General features: G+C 43.0%; 1 protein-coding gene across 2 annotated transcripts in view; it reads left to right on the top strand.

Moving 5' to 3' along the window:
* Positions 1–13,182: 13,182 nt before the first annotated feature.
* Positions 13,183–13,782, top strand: part of PRKCB (protein kinase C beta) — a 381,063-nt gene continuing 380,463 nt past the window's right edge. Inside the window, exon 1 of one of the 2 annotated variants that reach the window (XM_088833028.1) lies at positions 13,183–13,579. In XM_088833028.1, coding sequence (XP_088689154.1) covers positions 13,407–13,579 — 173 coding nt within the window. In that variant the 5' untranslated portion in view covers positions 13,183–13,406. The remainder of the gene's footprint in view (positions 13,580–13,782) is intronic. The other variant, XM_088833029.1, reaches the window with a different exon arrangement.

Genomic DNA, 13,782 nt, shown 5'->3' with positions numbered 1-13,782 from the left:
ATGACGTTTCATGTTGCTTTCACATGACATCAAATCCCACTGAATCTCAAAATAAGAGTCATTCCTAATTTAACCAGGTATCAATTATTCTGGGAACATCAAAGGGAAAGCTTCCATTAGGTCCTAGTGGGCTTTTAGCATTTGCACTAGTGGTAAAGAACCCACCTCCCAGTACAGGTTTCAATCCCTGAGTTGGGAAGATACCCTGGAGAAGGGCATGAAAACCCACTCCAGTATTCTAGCCTGGGAAATCCCATGGACAGAGGAGCCTGCTGGGCTACAGTCCACGGGGTTGCAAAGAGTTGAACACAATTGAAGTGACTTAGTATGCCTGGAAAATCCCATGGATGGAGGAGCCTGGTGGGCTGCAGTCCACGGGGTCTCTAAGAGTCGGACATGACTGAGCGACTTCACTTTCACTTTTCACTTTTATGCATTGGAGAAGGAAATGGCAACCCACTCCAGTGTTCTTGCCTGGAGAATCCCAGGGACAGGGGAGCCTGGTTGGCTGCCGTCTATGGGGTCACACAGAGTCGGACACGACTGAAGTGACGCAGCAGCAGTATGCATGCACGGGCTTCTTTTAGCAAAGAATGAGCTGGCCTCTGACTTTCTTCCTGCAGCCCTTGAATGAGGAGGGTGGCAGGGCTGGAACCCTCCAAGAGCAAGTCTGTCCCGGGAGCTGAGCTGCCATTACTGTGCTATCACTTCTGGGAGAACTGGAGGACTATAACGGGAACAGTGCCTGTAATCTGGATGTTTGTGCCCTCATGGCTTCATTTCCTCAGTTTCCTCTTCTAGAATTTAGAAAACCAGACAAGAACTTTCTCTGACCTAATACTGAGTTTAACTGTGCTGCGTTCACTATTACAGAGCGTTTGCCCACAATTACTTCCTGTTCAAGCTCCTGTTTTTTGCTATGTTCTGAGAACCCACCTAGACACTGGAGGCTCTGAAAGAAGTGAAGGGGAAACTGGAGACAGCCTCTTCCCTGCAGGACTCCTCAACCAAGAGAGTGGGGTATGTACAGACCCTATGATATCATAGCTGCAACCAGCGCCAGCTGGTTGGAGTCAGGCCAAAGGACTTATAATAACTGGTTGTAGAAATTCCACTTTGGTTGTTTATCCAAGACACATACAAGAGTGTTCACAGTGGAGTTTTCTGAAGTAGTCCTCAACTGGAAATAATCCAAATGGCCATTGACATTGACTAGATAAGCACATTGTGGTATATTCATGCAGAACAATGGGGGCTTCCTAGGTGGCTCAGTGGTAAAGAATCCTCCTGCCAATGCAGGAGATGCGGGTTCTCACCCTGGGTTGGAAAGATCCCCTGAAGGAGGAAATGGCAACCCACTCCAGTATTCTTGCCTGGGAAATCCCATGGACAGAGGAGCCTGGCGGGCTACAGTCCATGGGGTTGCAAAAAGTCGGACACGACTTAGCAGCTGAGCACCATGCAGAACAAAAAAAAAGAGAATGAACACTGACATACATATATATATAAAGCACAGGTGAGTCTCACAGATATTATATACAGTGAAAAAACTGGAAATGGTATGGTTCCCATTTATACGCAATTGAAGAACAGATGAGACGAATCTTTGATCTCAGTCTTAAAAAGGAAGGAAGTTCTGACACGTGGCACAGCATGGATGAACCTTGAAAACACTATGCTAAGTGAAATCAACTAACACGACAAACTGAATGCTTGTGTGCCCTCTGGAGCAAATTCGTCTTTTGAAGCCCTAATTCCCAATGAGATGGTAGGTGGAGATGGCACCTTTGGAAGCTAATCAGGTTTAGGTGAAGTTGTGCGAGTGTGGGCCCCACGATGGGACGAATACCCTTCTAAAAAGAAGAGACACAGGATCTCCCCTTCCCTCCGTCTCTCCGTCCCTTCCTCCCCTCATCTCTCTGCATGCACCATGGAAAGGGTACGTGAGGACACAACCAGCAAGGCAGCTCCCACAACAACCTGATTATGCTGACATCCTTATCTTAAATTTCTAGTCTCCAGAATCACGAGAAATAAATGTTCGTTTTTAAGCTACTCAGTTTAGGATAAGTTGTTAGCAATCTGAACGAAGACCACCAGTCACAAAAAGATTTACACTATATAATTCAACTTACGCGAATTTCCCAGAATAGTCAAATTCACAGAGATAGAAAGTAGGAAGGTGTTTGCCAGTGGCTGGGGGGTGGAGGGATGGAGTGTGGTTTAATGGGAATAGAGTTTCAGTTTTCAAGATGAAAAGAATTCTGGAGACGGGTTGTGAGTGTAGTTAACACTACTGAACTGTACACTTAGAGACAGTTTATCAAAACCACAACGAGCTATCACCTTACACCTGCTAGAATGGTTGTCATCAAAAAGAAGAGAGATAGCAAGCTTTGGTGAGGATGTGGAGAAAAGGAAACACATGTGCATTGTTGGTGGGAATGTAAATTGGTGCAGCTACTATGCAAAGCAGTATGGAGGTTCCTCAAAGAATTAAAATTACTCTGTGATCCAGCAATCCCACTACTGGACATGTATCTGAAGGAAATGACATTACCCCAAAGATATGTCTATACCCCCACATTCATTGCAGCATTATTTTTGATAGACAAGACACAAAAACAATTGAAGTGTCTTCAGTGGGTTAATGGATAAAGAAAATGTGGTATACACACACACACACGTATATATGCACACATATATGTATACATACACACATGCGTATATGTATATATACATACACATCCATACACATGCATATGTGTATATCATATATACATGCATACAAAGGAATATTATTCAGCCACAAACAGAAGGAAGTTCTGCCATTTGTGGCAACTTGATGAATCTCAAGGGTATCAGGGTAAATGTAATGTCAGGCAGAGAAAGACAAATACTGTATGGTCTCACCTTTCTGTACAATCTTAAGAAAAACTAAACTCATAGAAACACAGATCAAATTGGTGGTTGCCAGAGGCAGGGGTGAGGGTGGGCAGAACGGGTAAAGGTGGTCAAAAGGCACAAACTTTCAGTTCAATACTAAATAAGTTCTGGGGCTGTGATGTACACCAAGGAGACTGTAGTTAACAACACTGTACTGTGTTTTTGAAAGTTGCTAAGAGAGTAGATCTTAAAAGTTCTTATCACAATGGAAAAACAAACTATGTGAAGCAAATGATGTTAACTAAACTTACTGTGGAGATCATTTTACTGTATATCCATATATCAAATAATTAGGTTGTGCACCCTAAAATAATACAATGTATATGTCAATTGTATCTCAATAAAGCTGGGGAAAAGGAAACAGTTAAGATGGTGAATTTTTATATACTATACCAATTCATAAAAATAAATAAACCTAATCTATGATGAGAGAAGTCAGATAGCAGCTCTTCCTGAAGGGATATTTCCTGAGAAAGGGAAGAGGAATGTTTTCTGAGGAGCTAGAACTTTTCTGTATTTTGATGATGGAACTTAGATCTTGACATATGTAAAAGCATATACTGCTATAGGCTTAAAATTAATGTACCTTATAGTATATATGTTTTACTGCAACAAAAAGTTTCATTCTTTTTTTTTTTTAAGGAGTTGGTTATCTTTTCTGGTAGATTCTTCCTATACAGAAGTGTCCTCTCCTTACCAGATATGAATATAGTTTGCTATTTTTTTATATATACCTTATTTTTAAAAAATTCCTCATTTCCTGTAATTTCCTGTATTACTGACTTTTTGTTTAGCCGACTTTTTGTATGGAGCTATTTTAATTTTATTCTTATTTTATTTTGTGTATATTCTGTAACTGTTTTCTTTGTGGTGACTCTAGGGACTGTGCTAAGAGTAGCTATCGTGGTTACATCACAGGCTCTGGGAACTTCTCTGGGGGTCCAGTGGCTAAAATGCTGTGCTCCCAATACAGGGGATCCAGGTTTGATCCCTGGTCAGGGAACTAGATCCCACATACTGTAATTAAAAGTTTGCATGTCACAACTAAAATATCACACATGCCCCAACTTAGACATTACACAGCTGGAAAGAAAAAAGCATGGACTCCGGAATAAGAAGACCTGGACTTGAGTCTTAATGCTGCTGGTTAATAACATGGATCTGAGCCTTGGAAGAGTTACTTAACCTCTCTGTACCTTAATATTCTCATCTGTATACAGCACAGGAATCATATAATGGAGACACCAATGCATGTTAAGCGTTTAGCACAGGATCTAGTTCAATGTTAGTGTCTAATCAATATTAGGGCTTTTCCCCATTCACTTATTTTTATTGTGGTAAAGAATACAAAACATGAAATTTACAATTTTAATCCCTATTTGAAGTGGAGAGTTTAGTGGCATCAAGAACATTCTTATTGTTGTCCAGCCTTCAACACCATCCAGCTCCAGAACTTCTTCATCTTTTCAAACTGAAATTCTGTATCCATTACTCCCTTTATCTCCCCCTTCAGTTTTTTAATGTGGTAAATAACATGTAACACAAATTTTAACAGCTTAGCCATTTTGTGTAGAGTGAAGTGGTATAAAGTATATTTGTATCATTGTTCAACTATCCCCACTTTCCAGCTCCAAAATTCTCATTTTGCAAAAGTGAATCTCAATATCTCATTAAACAGTAAGCCCTGGTTCTTCCCAGCTCTACTCTCTGTCCCTGGGATTTTGACTACTTTAGATTTCTCATGCAAGTTGAATCACACACTTGTCTTTTCGTAACTGGCTTGTTTCACTCAGCATAATGTTCTCCAAGTTTATCTATGTTGTAGCATATGTTAGAATTTCCTTTCTTTTTAAGGATGAATAATATTCCATTATATTATAAAAGCATACCACATTTTCTTTCTTTTTTTAAAAAGATTTATTTATTTATTTTACTTTTTGGCTGTGCTGGGTCTGTGTTGCTGCTGGAGGGCTTTCTCTAGTCATAGTGAGCAGGGGTCGGGGGATGAGGTGGGAGGGGCTACTCTTCCTGTGGTGTGTGGGCTTTTCTTTGCTTCTCTTGTTTCAGAACACGGGCTCTGCTCTGGGTGAGCAGGCTTCAGCAGTTGCAGTGCATGGAGTCAGTAGCTGCAACTCTCCAGCTTAGTTGCCCTGTGGCATGTGGGATCTTCCAAGACTAGGGATCGAACCGGTGCCCCTTGGATTGCAAGGCAGATCTTTAACCACTGGACCACCAGGGAAGCCCTATACCACATTTTCTTAACCGTTTATCTGTCCCTGGACACTTGGGTTGCTTATGCACTTTGGCTACTGTGAGTAATGCTGCTATGACATCTGTGTAAAAATATCTCTTTAAGATCCTGCTTTCACCACCTTTTAATCTTCAATCTGTTTGTATCTTTGGATCTTGATTGATTCTTTTGTAGATATCTTATAATTAGAGCATATCATTTTTGATCCATTCTGCCAGTATCTGTCTTTTGATTATTTTACCATCAAATGAATTACTGATAAAGAGGGACTTACTTCTGTTATTTTGCTGTTTTTTTCTATATGCCTTACAGCTTTTTTATTCCTCATTTTCAATAGTGCTGTTTGTGTGTGTGTTTAGCTTTTTGTAGTGGACCGTTTTGATTTTATTCTTATTTCCTTTTGTGTGTATTCTATAACTATTTTCTTTGTGGTTACTATGGGGATTACATTTAACACCCTAAAGTTAAAACACTCTAATTTTAATTTGTACTAGCTTAACTTCAACAATCGGAGAAGGCAATGGCAACCCACTTCAGTACTCTTGCCTCGAAAATCCCATGGGCGGAGGAACCTGGTAGGTTGCAGTCCATGGGGTTGAGAAGAGTCGGACACGACTGAGCAACTTCACTTTCACTTTTCACTTTCCTGCATTGGAGAAGGAAATGGCAACCCACTCCAGTGTTCTTGCCTGGAGAATCCCAGAGATGGCAGAGCCTGGTGGGCTGCTGTCTATGGGGTCGCACAGAGTTGGACATGACTGAAGTGACTTAGCAGCAGCAGCAGCAGCAGTAACTTCAACAATATACAAGACTGCTTTTACACAGTTCTTGTCTCATCTTAGTTATTGATACCACAAAATGACATTTTTTTACATTGCGTGTCCAAAAACATAAACTAATAATATTTTTCATGATGTATTAGTCTCTTAAATTATATAGAAAATAAAACGTGGAGTTACAAGACAGAGTTACAATAATACTAGCTTTAGGCTAATCATTCTTTTATAAAAAATTGTATTACCCTTCTAGATCATGTAGAAAACAAAAAGTGGAGTTACAAACCGTTTCTACAATAACACTAGCTCTTAAACTAGTCATTTGTTTACCTTTACTCTATTTCTTCATATGTCTTTGAACTACTATCTAGTATCCTTTCATTTCAATCTATATGACTCCCTTCAGCATTTCTTGCAGGGCACATCTAATGGTTAAGAAAAAGTCCCTTAATTGTTGTTTTTCTAGGAATGTGTTGATTTTCCCCTCAAAGTTTGAAGGACAATTTTGCCAGTTAGGATTCTTGGTTGACAGGTTTTTTTTCCTTTTTGCATTTTGAACATAGTCCACTGTTTTCTGGCTTCCAAAACTTTCTGATGAGAAATCTGATCATAATCTTATTGAAGATCATTTGTATGTGATGAGTCACTTCTCTTTTGTTCCTTTCAAGATTCTCTTTATCTTTGTTTTCTGACAACTTGATTATAACCTATTGCAGTGGGAATCTCTATGAGTTTATTCTATTTAGTGTTATCTGAGCTTCTTGGATGTTTATGTTCATGTCTTTCATCAAATTGTGATGTTTTGGACCACTATTTCTTCAAATAATCTTTCTGCCTTTTCTGTCTCTCTTTTCCTTCTGAAACTCCCACAGAATATATCTTGATTTCTTGATTGTATCCTTTAGGTTCTGTTCACTTTTCTTCAATTTTTTTTCTTTCTGTTCTTTAATAATTTCAATTGTTCTATCTTCAAGTTCACTGATTCTTTTGTCTGTCTACTCAAATCTGCATTTGAATCCCTCTAGTGAACTTTTCTGGAGAAGGAAATGGCAACCCACTCCAGTGTTCTTGCCTGGAGAATCCCAGGGACGGGGGAGCCTGGTGGGCTTCCGTCTATGGGGTCACAGAGTTGGACACGACTGAAGTGACTTAGCAGTAGCAACTTAGCAGTGAACTTTTTCATTTCAGTTTCTGTACTTTTCAATCTCTTCCTGGTTCCTTTTCTTTTTTCTCCTAGAACTTTTGTAATTTTAATGAAATTTTTTAGTCTAGAAAAAAATTTTTTTCTCATGTATTCAATAATTGCTTATTTGTCTTAGTAAGTAAATATTGATTTCTTTTTTTTTTTCTCTCTGGTTTCGTTTGAAGTTTTTTTCTCTTTTTCTTGATAGTTACATTTTGTTCATCCAATATTTTCTTGACTTTCCTTATGTCTTCCTTTAGTTCTTTGATTATGTTTAAGATGGTTGTTTTAAAGTCTTTATCTAGTAGGTTCTACATGTAGTCTTTCACTGGGATGGTTTCTGTTGGTTCATGTTTTTCTTTTGAGTGGGCCATACTTTCCTGTTTTGTAATATTAACTTTTAATCATTAATAATAATTCCCTGGTGGCTCAGATGGTAAAGAAGCTGCCTGTGATGCAGGAGACCTGGGTTCGATCCTTGGGTCAGGAGGATCCCCTGGAGAAGGGAATGGCAACCCACTCCAGTATTTTTGCCTGGAGAATTCCATGGACAGAGGAGCCTGGCAGGCTATAGTCCATGGGGTCGCAAAGAGTTGGACATGACTAAGAGACTAAACACACACAATCATTAATAGCAGCAGTCCTAGAAGGATCTTGACTTAAATTTTTAAAATTTCTGTTTCCTTGTATGCCAGATGGGAATTGTGACATATTATTAATTCAGTAAATATTTATTGAGCTCTTCCTAGGTGGTACCCAATTTCTTTGATACGTTTTTCATTGAGACTTGGAGTCTCCACTTGAATCTAGGCTTTGTGGCTATTTGATGAACAGCATATATCAAAAATGACACCATGGCAATCTCCAGATCAGGCTTTAAGGAGCTATCATCTACTTTCTATCTCTCAGGACACTCACTCTTGGAATTCAACCACTGTGTTCTGAGGAAGTTCAAGCTGTCGATGAGAGGTTCACATAAAGGAAAAACAAGTTCCTTGGCTCAAAGCCCTGGGTGAGCTCTCAACTAAAATTCAGCACCAATCTATCAGTCATGTGAGTGAGCATCTTGAAAGCAGATCCTTCAGGCTCTAGTCAAGGCATCACTACTGATGTCACACAGGATAGAGACGAGCTTTTATTTATATTTTCTACTTAACATTTTAAATTTATTTTTAAGATATACTCTTTAGATGGGACTTCCCTGGTGGTCCAGTGGTTAAGATTCTGCATTTCCAGTGCAGCGGGTGAGGGCTCAAGTCCTGGTTGCAGAACTAACATCCCTTGTGCTGCACAGTGTGGCCAAATTCTTTTTAAAAAATCCATTCTTTAGAATAGAGCTGTTCAAAAAAATATAATGTGAGGCACATACATAATTTTGTATATATTTTTGGAAGCCACATTAAACAAGTGAGAAGAAGCAGGTAAAATTAATTTTAAAGAGAAATTTTATTTAACCCAATATATTCAAAGTGTGTTTTCAATGTGCAATGAAGATAAAAAATATTTATGAGATATTTTACATTCTTGTTCACACTAAGTATATAATATTTTGGGGTGAATTTTACACTTGCAATTACATCTCAAATGAGACTAGCTACATTCCATATGTGGCAATTGACTACTGTGCTGTGAGAGTGTAGCCTTGTAATGAAAGAATTGGAAGGCAAACTATATCCCTGCCGCTATTTACAGTTGAGGAAAGCAAGACCCAGAGGGAGGAAGTGACTTACCCAGGGGTGTGCACTGTCGTGGATTGAATGGTGGCCCCCTCATGGTATGTCGATGTCTTTTTTTGGCTATTCTGGGTCATAATTATGGTATGCAGGATCTAGTTTCCTGACCAGGGATTGAACCCAGACTTCCTGCATTGGAAGCATGTAGTTTTAACCACTAAACCACCAGGGGAGTCCCATGTATGTCCATGCCTTAATTCCTTTGGTAAAACAGTCTTTGCAAATAGAATTAAGTTAATGATCTTGAGATGAAGACACTATGACAGATTATCTGGGCATGCCCTAAATCCAATGGCCAGTGTCCTTGTAAGAGATACACAGAGGAGATTAGACAGACAGAAGAGAAGACTGATACATAGAGAGAAATTGATGTGAAAACGGAGGCAGCAATGGGGGTGATGTGTCCATAAGCCAAGGAAAATAAAGAAAGCTGACAGCCACCAGAACTTGGAAGAGGCGAGGAAAGATTCTTTTCTAAAACCTCCAGAGGGAGTAGGGCCTGCAGACATCTTGATTTCAGTCTTCTGGACTTCAGAATTCTGAAAGAATAAGTTTCTGGGTTTTTTGGCACTTAGTTTTGCAATAATTTGTTATGACAGCCACAGGAAACTAATATACACAGCAAGTTTGAGGTGTGGACTTGAAAGCTCCTAGATTTCATTCCCAGCCAGAGCAATCTGCTTTCTTATTGCCTCTGAAATCTTTCAAGTGGCCAGCATTCATTCTTTTACAAGCAGAGTGGACCACATGACCTAGAGGGCCCATGCCCATTATATGGAAGGCCACTGTCCTTTTGCTCCAAGGAATACCACTTCATGCTATCATCATCCTTTGCCTCATCTACTCAGATGACCTCAGCCGCTCTCCCTGTTTCTACTCTTCCCACCTTCAGTTTTTTTATGCATAGTTTCCTGGGTAATCTTGAAAAAAAAAAAAAACCCTCCAAATATATCAAGCCACTTCTGTGCTCTCAATCTTCCAGTGACTTCCCATTCACTGGAGTGAAGTCCAAACTCCCTACCACACATCTACAAGGCCCTGCTATTTTATGGACCTTATTTGTATCTGTTTACTCCAGCCACAGAGAACTTGCTGCTTCTCCAACTTGTTGAGCACACTCCTTCTCCAGGCCCATTACATTTGCTGTTCTCTCTGCCTGGAACATCCTCTACCCTCATAGCCCCATGGCTCATCCTCTCATTTTATTCAGGTCTGTACTCAGGTGTTCTGTTTTCATAAAGGATCTCCCTGGTTGCTGTCACTATTCATTCCTTCACCATGCTTTGTTTTTCTTTAGAGGATGAATCCCATGCCACTTAGTATAGATTTATTAGTTCCTTAGGTTTTTGTCCATCTTCACCTTTGGCTCTATGATGGCAGGGAATTTTGTCTTTTGTTTAACAATGTGCAGAACAACACATAACAGATATTCCATAAATTCAATCCTGAATGAGTGAACAAATGAATGAGGAGGTAGAAGCATGCAGGCTCCATGTAATCATAACTTTTTTTCCTAGAGAAGTCAGAATCTGGGTATATAGGTGAAGTTCTACCAATGTGAACCAAAAGTACATGTTCACTGGAATGGCTAAAAGAATGTATCCAAGGCCACCTGATTGAGACCCCTGCTCTATAGGATCTGGGCCCACTGGGAACTGTGTTCCCCATCTTTAGATAGTGCAGCCGCTTCAGGAATTGAGTGGTTCTTCAGGATCTACCAGCTTTTGCCTCTTAGGCCCAGGCCCCATGAGGTCCTGTTTGTTGTTATAGACCAAAACCATCCAGAACTCTTCATTCAAAAGGCAGGATGTGGGCTGTAAGCTTCCAGCTCATCAGTTCAAAGAAAACCTACTTCAGCAGCAATGTCTCCTGGGATGTTTTTGCAAGCCTCCCTGGAAGATGCTGGGGCCTCTTAAAGGACTAATAATAGACAGGCACGTCCAGTTTCCCAAACATGTCAAACTTAAAAGTGAAGGCTATTTTTTCCCTGTTACCTTTGAATTACTACGTAGGGAAAGGACATTCCATTACGACAGCTATCGCTCTCCACATGCCCCCTAATAACGATTTAGACTCAGCAGCTTCCAGGCAAAATCATCCTAGGAGGACCTGAGCTTCATTAGGCAGAAGTTCAGCGTAACTGGTTCAATTCCATCTGGCCCTCCTTCAGCCCTTTGTCACCAGAATGCTTTGTGCTTCAGCAGGTTTAACCACCATTCAACGACAACGTGACTTTGGGTGTCTCTTTTAATCACTCTGAGCCTTGCTGACTTTATCCATCATGAAAGTTCCTAAACTGACACAGGGTTACCTAGAGGACTGAATAAAACAGTGCAAGTATCTGTGACACTCACCTAGCACCTGATGTTTATTATTATTGAACACTTACTGGACATGGGTGGGGGTAAAGAGATAATGTCCTTTAAGTTTTCATTCATTCACTTGTTCACACAATAACTCATTCAACCAATGTTTACTGAGCTCTGAGGAGGTGTCAGGCAGAGAGCTTGGTGCAAGGTGACATAATGGTGAGCAGAGCTTGTTCTCAGAGCCTAGTTTTAGTGCAGGAGTTCACAGTCTAATGCAGCACTGTGTTCCCAGAGTGTGGAGCGCGGTGGGTAAATGTTCAAGTGCAGTGCATGGATACTGTTGTTTAGTCACTAAGTTGTGTCAGACTCTTTGCGATCCCATGATCTGTAGCCCACCAGTCTCCTCTGTCCATGGGATTTCCCAGGCCCTTTGCCTCTGGGATGGGGCACTAAATCATACTGCATTACTCGTGTAGATAATTATTACTCTTCGGTTGCATTTCTATCTTTCAGATCCCATCCAGGGGAGAGTCCCAGTTGAATGTTAGTGTGTCTTTAACATCTCTGTAACATTTGGTAATCTCCCATAAACAAAAGAAGACCTCAGGCACAGGTGTTTTGGGCAAGTGGCAGCATCTGGAGAGATTTTCATAGTATGTATACCTCTTGCTATTCAAACTCAGAAACTAGATAAACATTTTTCCCTAGATGGTTCACAAATATGACCAGCATTTGTGAAGATGGGTCAGGAGTGAAAGTTGGGGAAACACCGGCCTCTTAAATTTCTCCCAACCCTCTTCCCCACCTATAAACATTTTTTATTGGTGTATAGTTGATTTACAGTATTGTATTAGTGTACAGTAAAGTGAATCAGGTATCCATATATACATATATCCACTCTTTTCGTTTCTTTTTTTAGATTCTTTCCCCTATAGGACATTACAGGCTTCCTTGGTGGCTTAGTGGTAAAGAATCCACCTGCAATGCAGAAGGTCTGGGTTCGATCCCTGGGTTGAGAAGATCCACTAGAGAAGGAAATGGCAAACCACTCCAGCATTCTTGTCTGGGAAATCCCATGGACAGAGGAGCCTGGCGGGCTACAGTCCATGGAGTTGTAAAGAGTAGGACACAACTGAGCGAATAAACAACAACAGTAGGCCATTACAGAGTACTGAGTAGAGTTCCCTGTGCTACACTGTGTGTCCTTATTAATCTATTTTATATACAGTAGTGTATATAAGTCAAGCCCAATCTCCCAATTTATTCTTCCCTCCACCTCCCCACTCCCTTTAATGGCCCCATTTTACAGTTGACAGAAACTGAGTCTCTTTGTGGAGGGGATGGACAGAAGGTAGGGAGTTTTCTTCTAAACGATCAGGCGAGCAAAGCCAAGAACTGTCTTCGTGGTCGAGTTAGACGTGTATATAGAAAATAATGATTGCTCCTCCCTTCCCTCTGCAGTACGTGTGTGCGTCTGTGTGTGTGAGTGTGTGGAGCCACAGGCCTTTCCGAATGAGTGACAGCGGGAGCCCGTCCCTCCAGGAGCCGCGTGCGGAGTGACCGGTGGCACAGATCGGCTGTGGATGGGTACCAGTCTCTGCAGAAGCCCGGTTGGAAACCGTCGCACCCACCCTTTCCACTCCCCACCGCTCCCCCGTTTCCTCCCCCCACCCCACCCCAGCTCCATCAGTCTTTTTCCGCTCTCGGTTCCCCCGGGCGCACCCAAGGTGCTTATAGCCTTCTTGCAACCCAGGCCGAGGACAGGGTCGGGGGTGCGCGGCGAGGGCGGGGAGCGAGGCTCAGGTCTGGCGGTTCTCGACTGCGGTCCCCGGTGCCGCCGCAGCGCTGCGGCTGAGAACGCTTGGCTGGGAGGCCGGCAGCCTCGGGGTGCTAATATGTAAAGCAGCTGGCGGCGCTGGGCGGGGCCTGGAGGTGATGCAAATAAGGGAGGCGGGGCCTCCCCGGGCTCCGCCCCCCCTCCCCCGCAGCTGGGGCCAGCGGTGCCAAGCGCAGCTGGACGAACAGCGGCAGCTGGGCGAGTGACAGCTCCAGCTCCGCGCGCCGCGGCCGCCAGAGCCGGCGCAGAGGAAGCGCCCGCGGCCCCGGGCGCCTCAGCGGCCGCCTCCTCCCGCGCCTCCCGGGCCCGCAGCCCGCGGTCCCGCGGCCCCGGGCCGGCACTTCTCGGGCTCCCGGCTCCCCGCGCGCAAGATGGCTGACCCGGCCGCGGGGCCGCCGCCGAGCGAGGGCGAGGAGAGCACCGTGCGCTTCGCCCGCAAAGGCGCCCTCCGGCAGAAGAACGTGCACGAGGTGAAGAACCACAAATTCACCGCCCGCTTCTTCAAGCAGCCCACCTTCTGCAGCCACTGCACCGACTTCATCTGGTGAGAGCGCGCCGGCGCAGGGCACCTTCCCGGGGCCCCGAGGGCAGCGCCGCGCGCGCGGGGACCCTGTCCGCGCCCCCCCTCCGCCCTGCGCCTCCGAGGGAGGAGAAGCCCCGCATCCCCGGAGCTCCCCGCTGCGGACTCTTCTGCCCTGGACTCCCCGGTGGACGGCCCTGCGGCTTCCCGCTCCCCCCGGTCCCAGA

This window comes from Moschus berezovskii, chromosome 27 (genome assembly GCF_049115385.1).
Source record: "Moschus berezovskii isolate FMDL1 chromosome 27, NW_MosBer_1.0, whole genome shotgun sequence".
Classification (NCBI taxonomy): Eukaryota; Metazoa; Chordata; class Mammalia; order Artiodactyla; family Moschidae; genus Moschus; species Moschus berezovskii.
The sequence above is the reverse complement of the archived record's forward strand: the minus strand, read 5'-3'. Positions and strand labels throughout refer to the sequence as shown.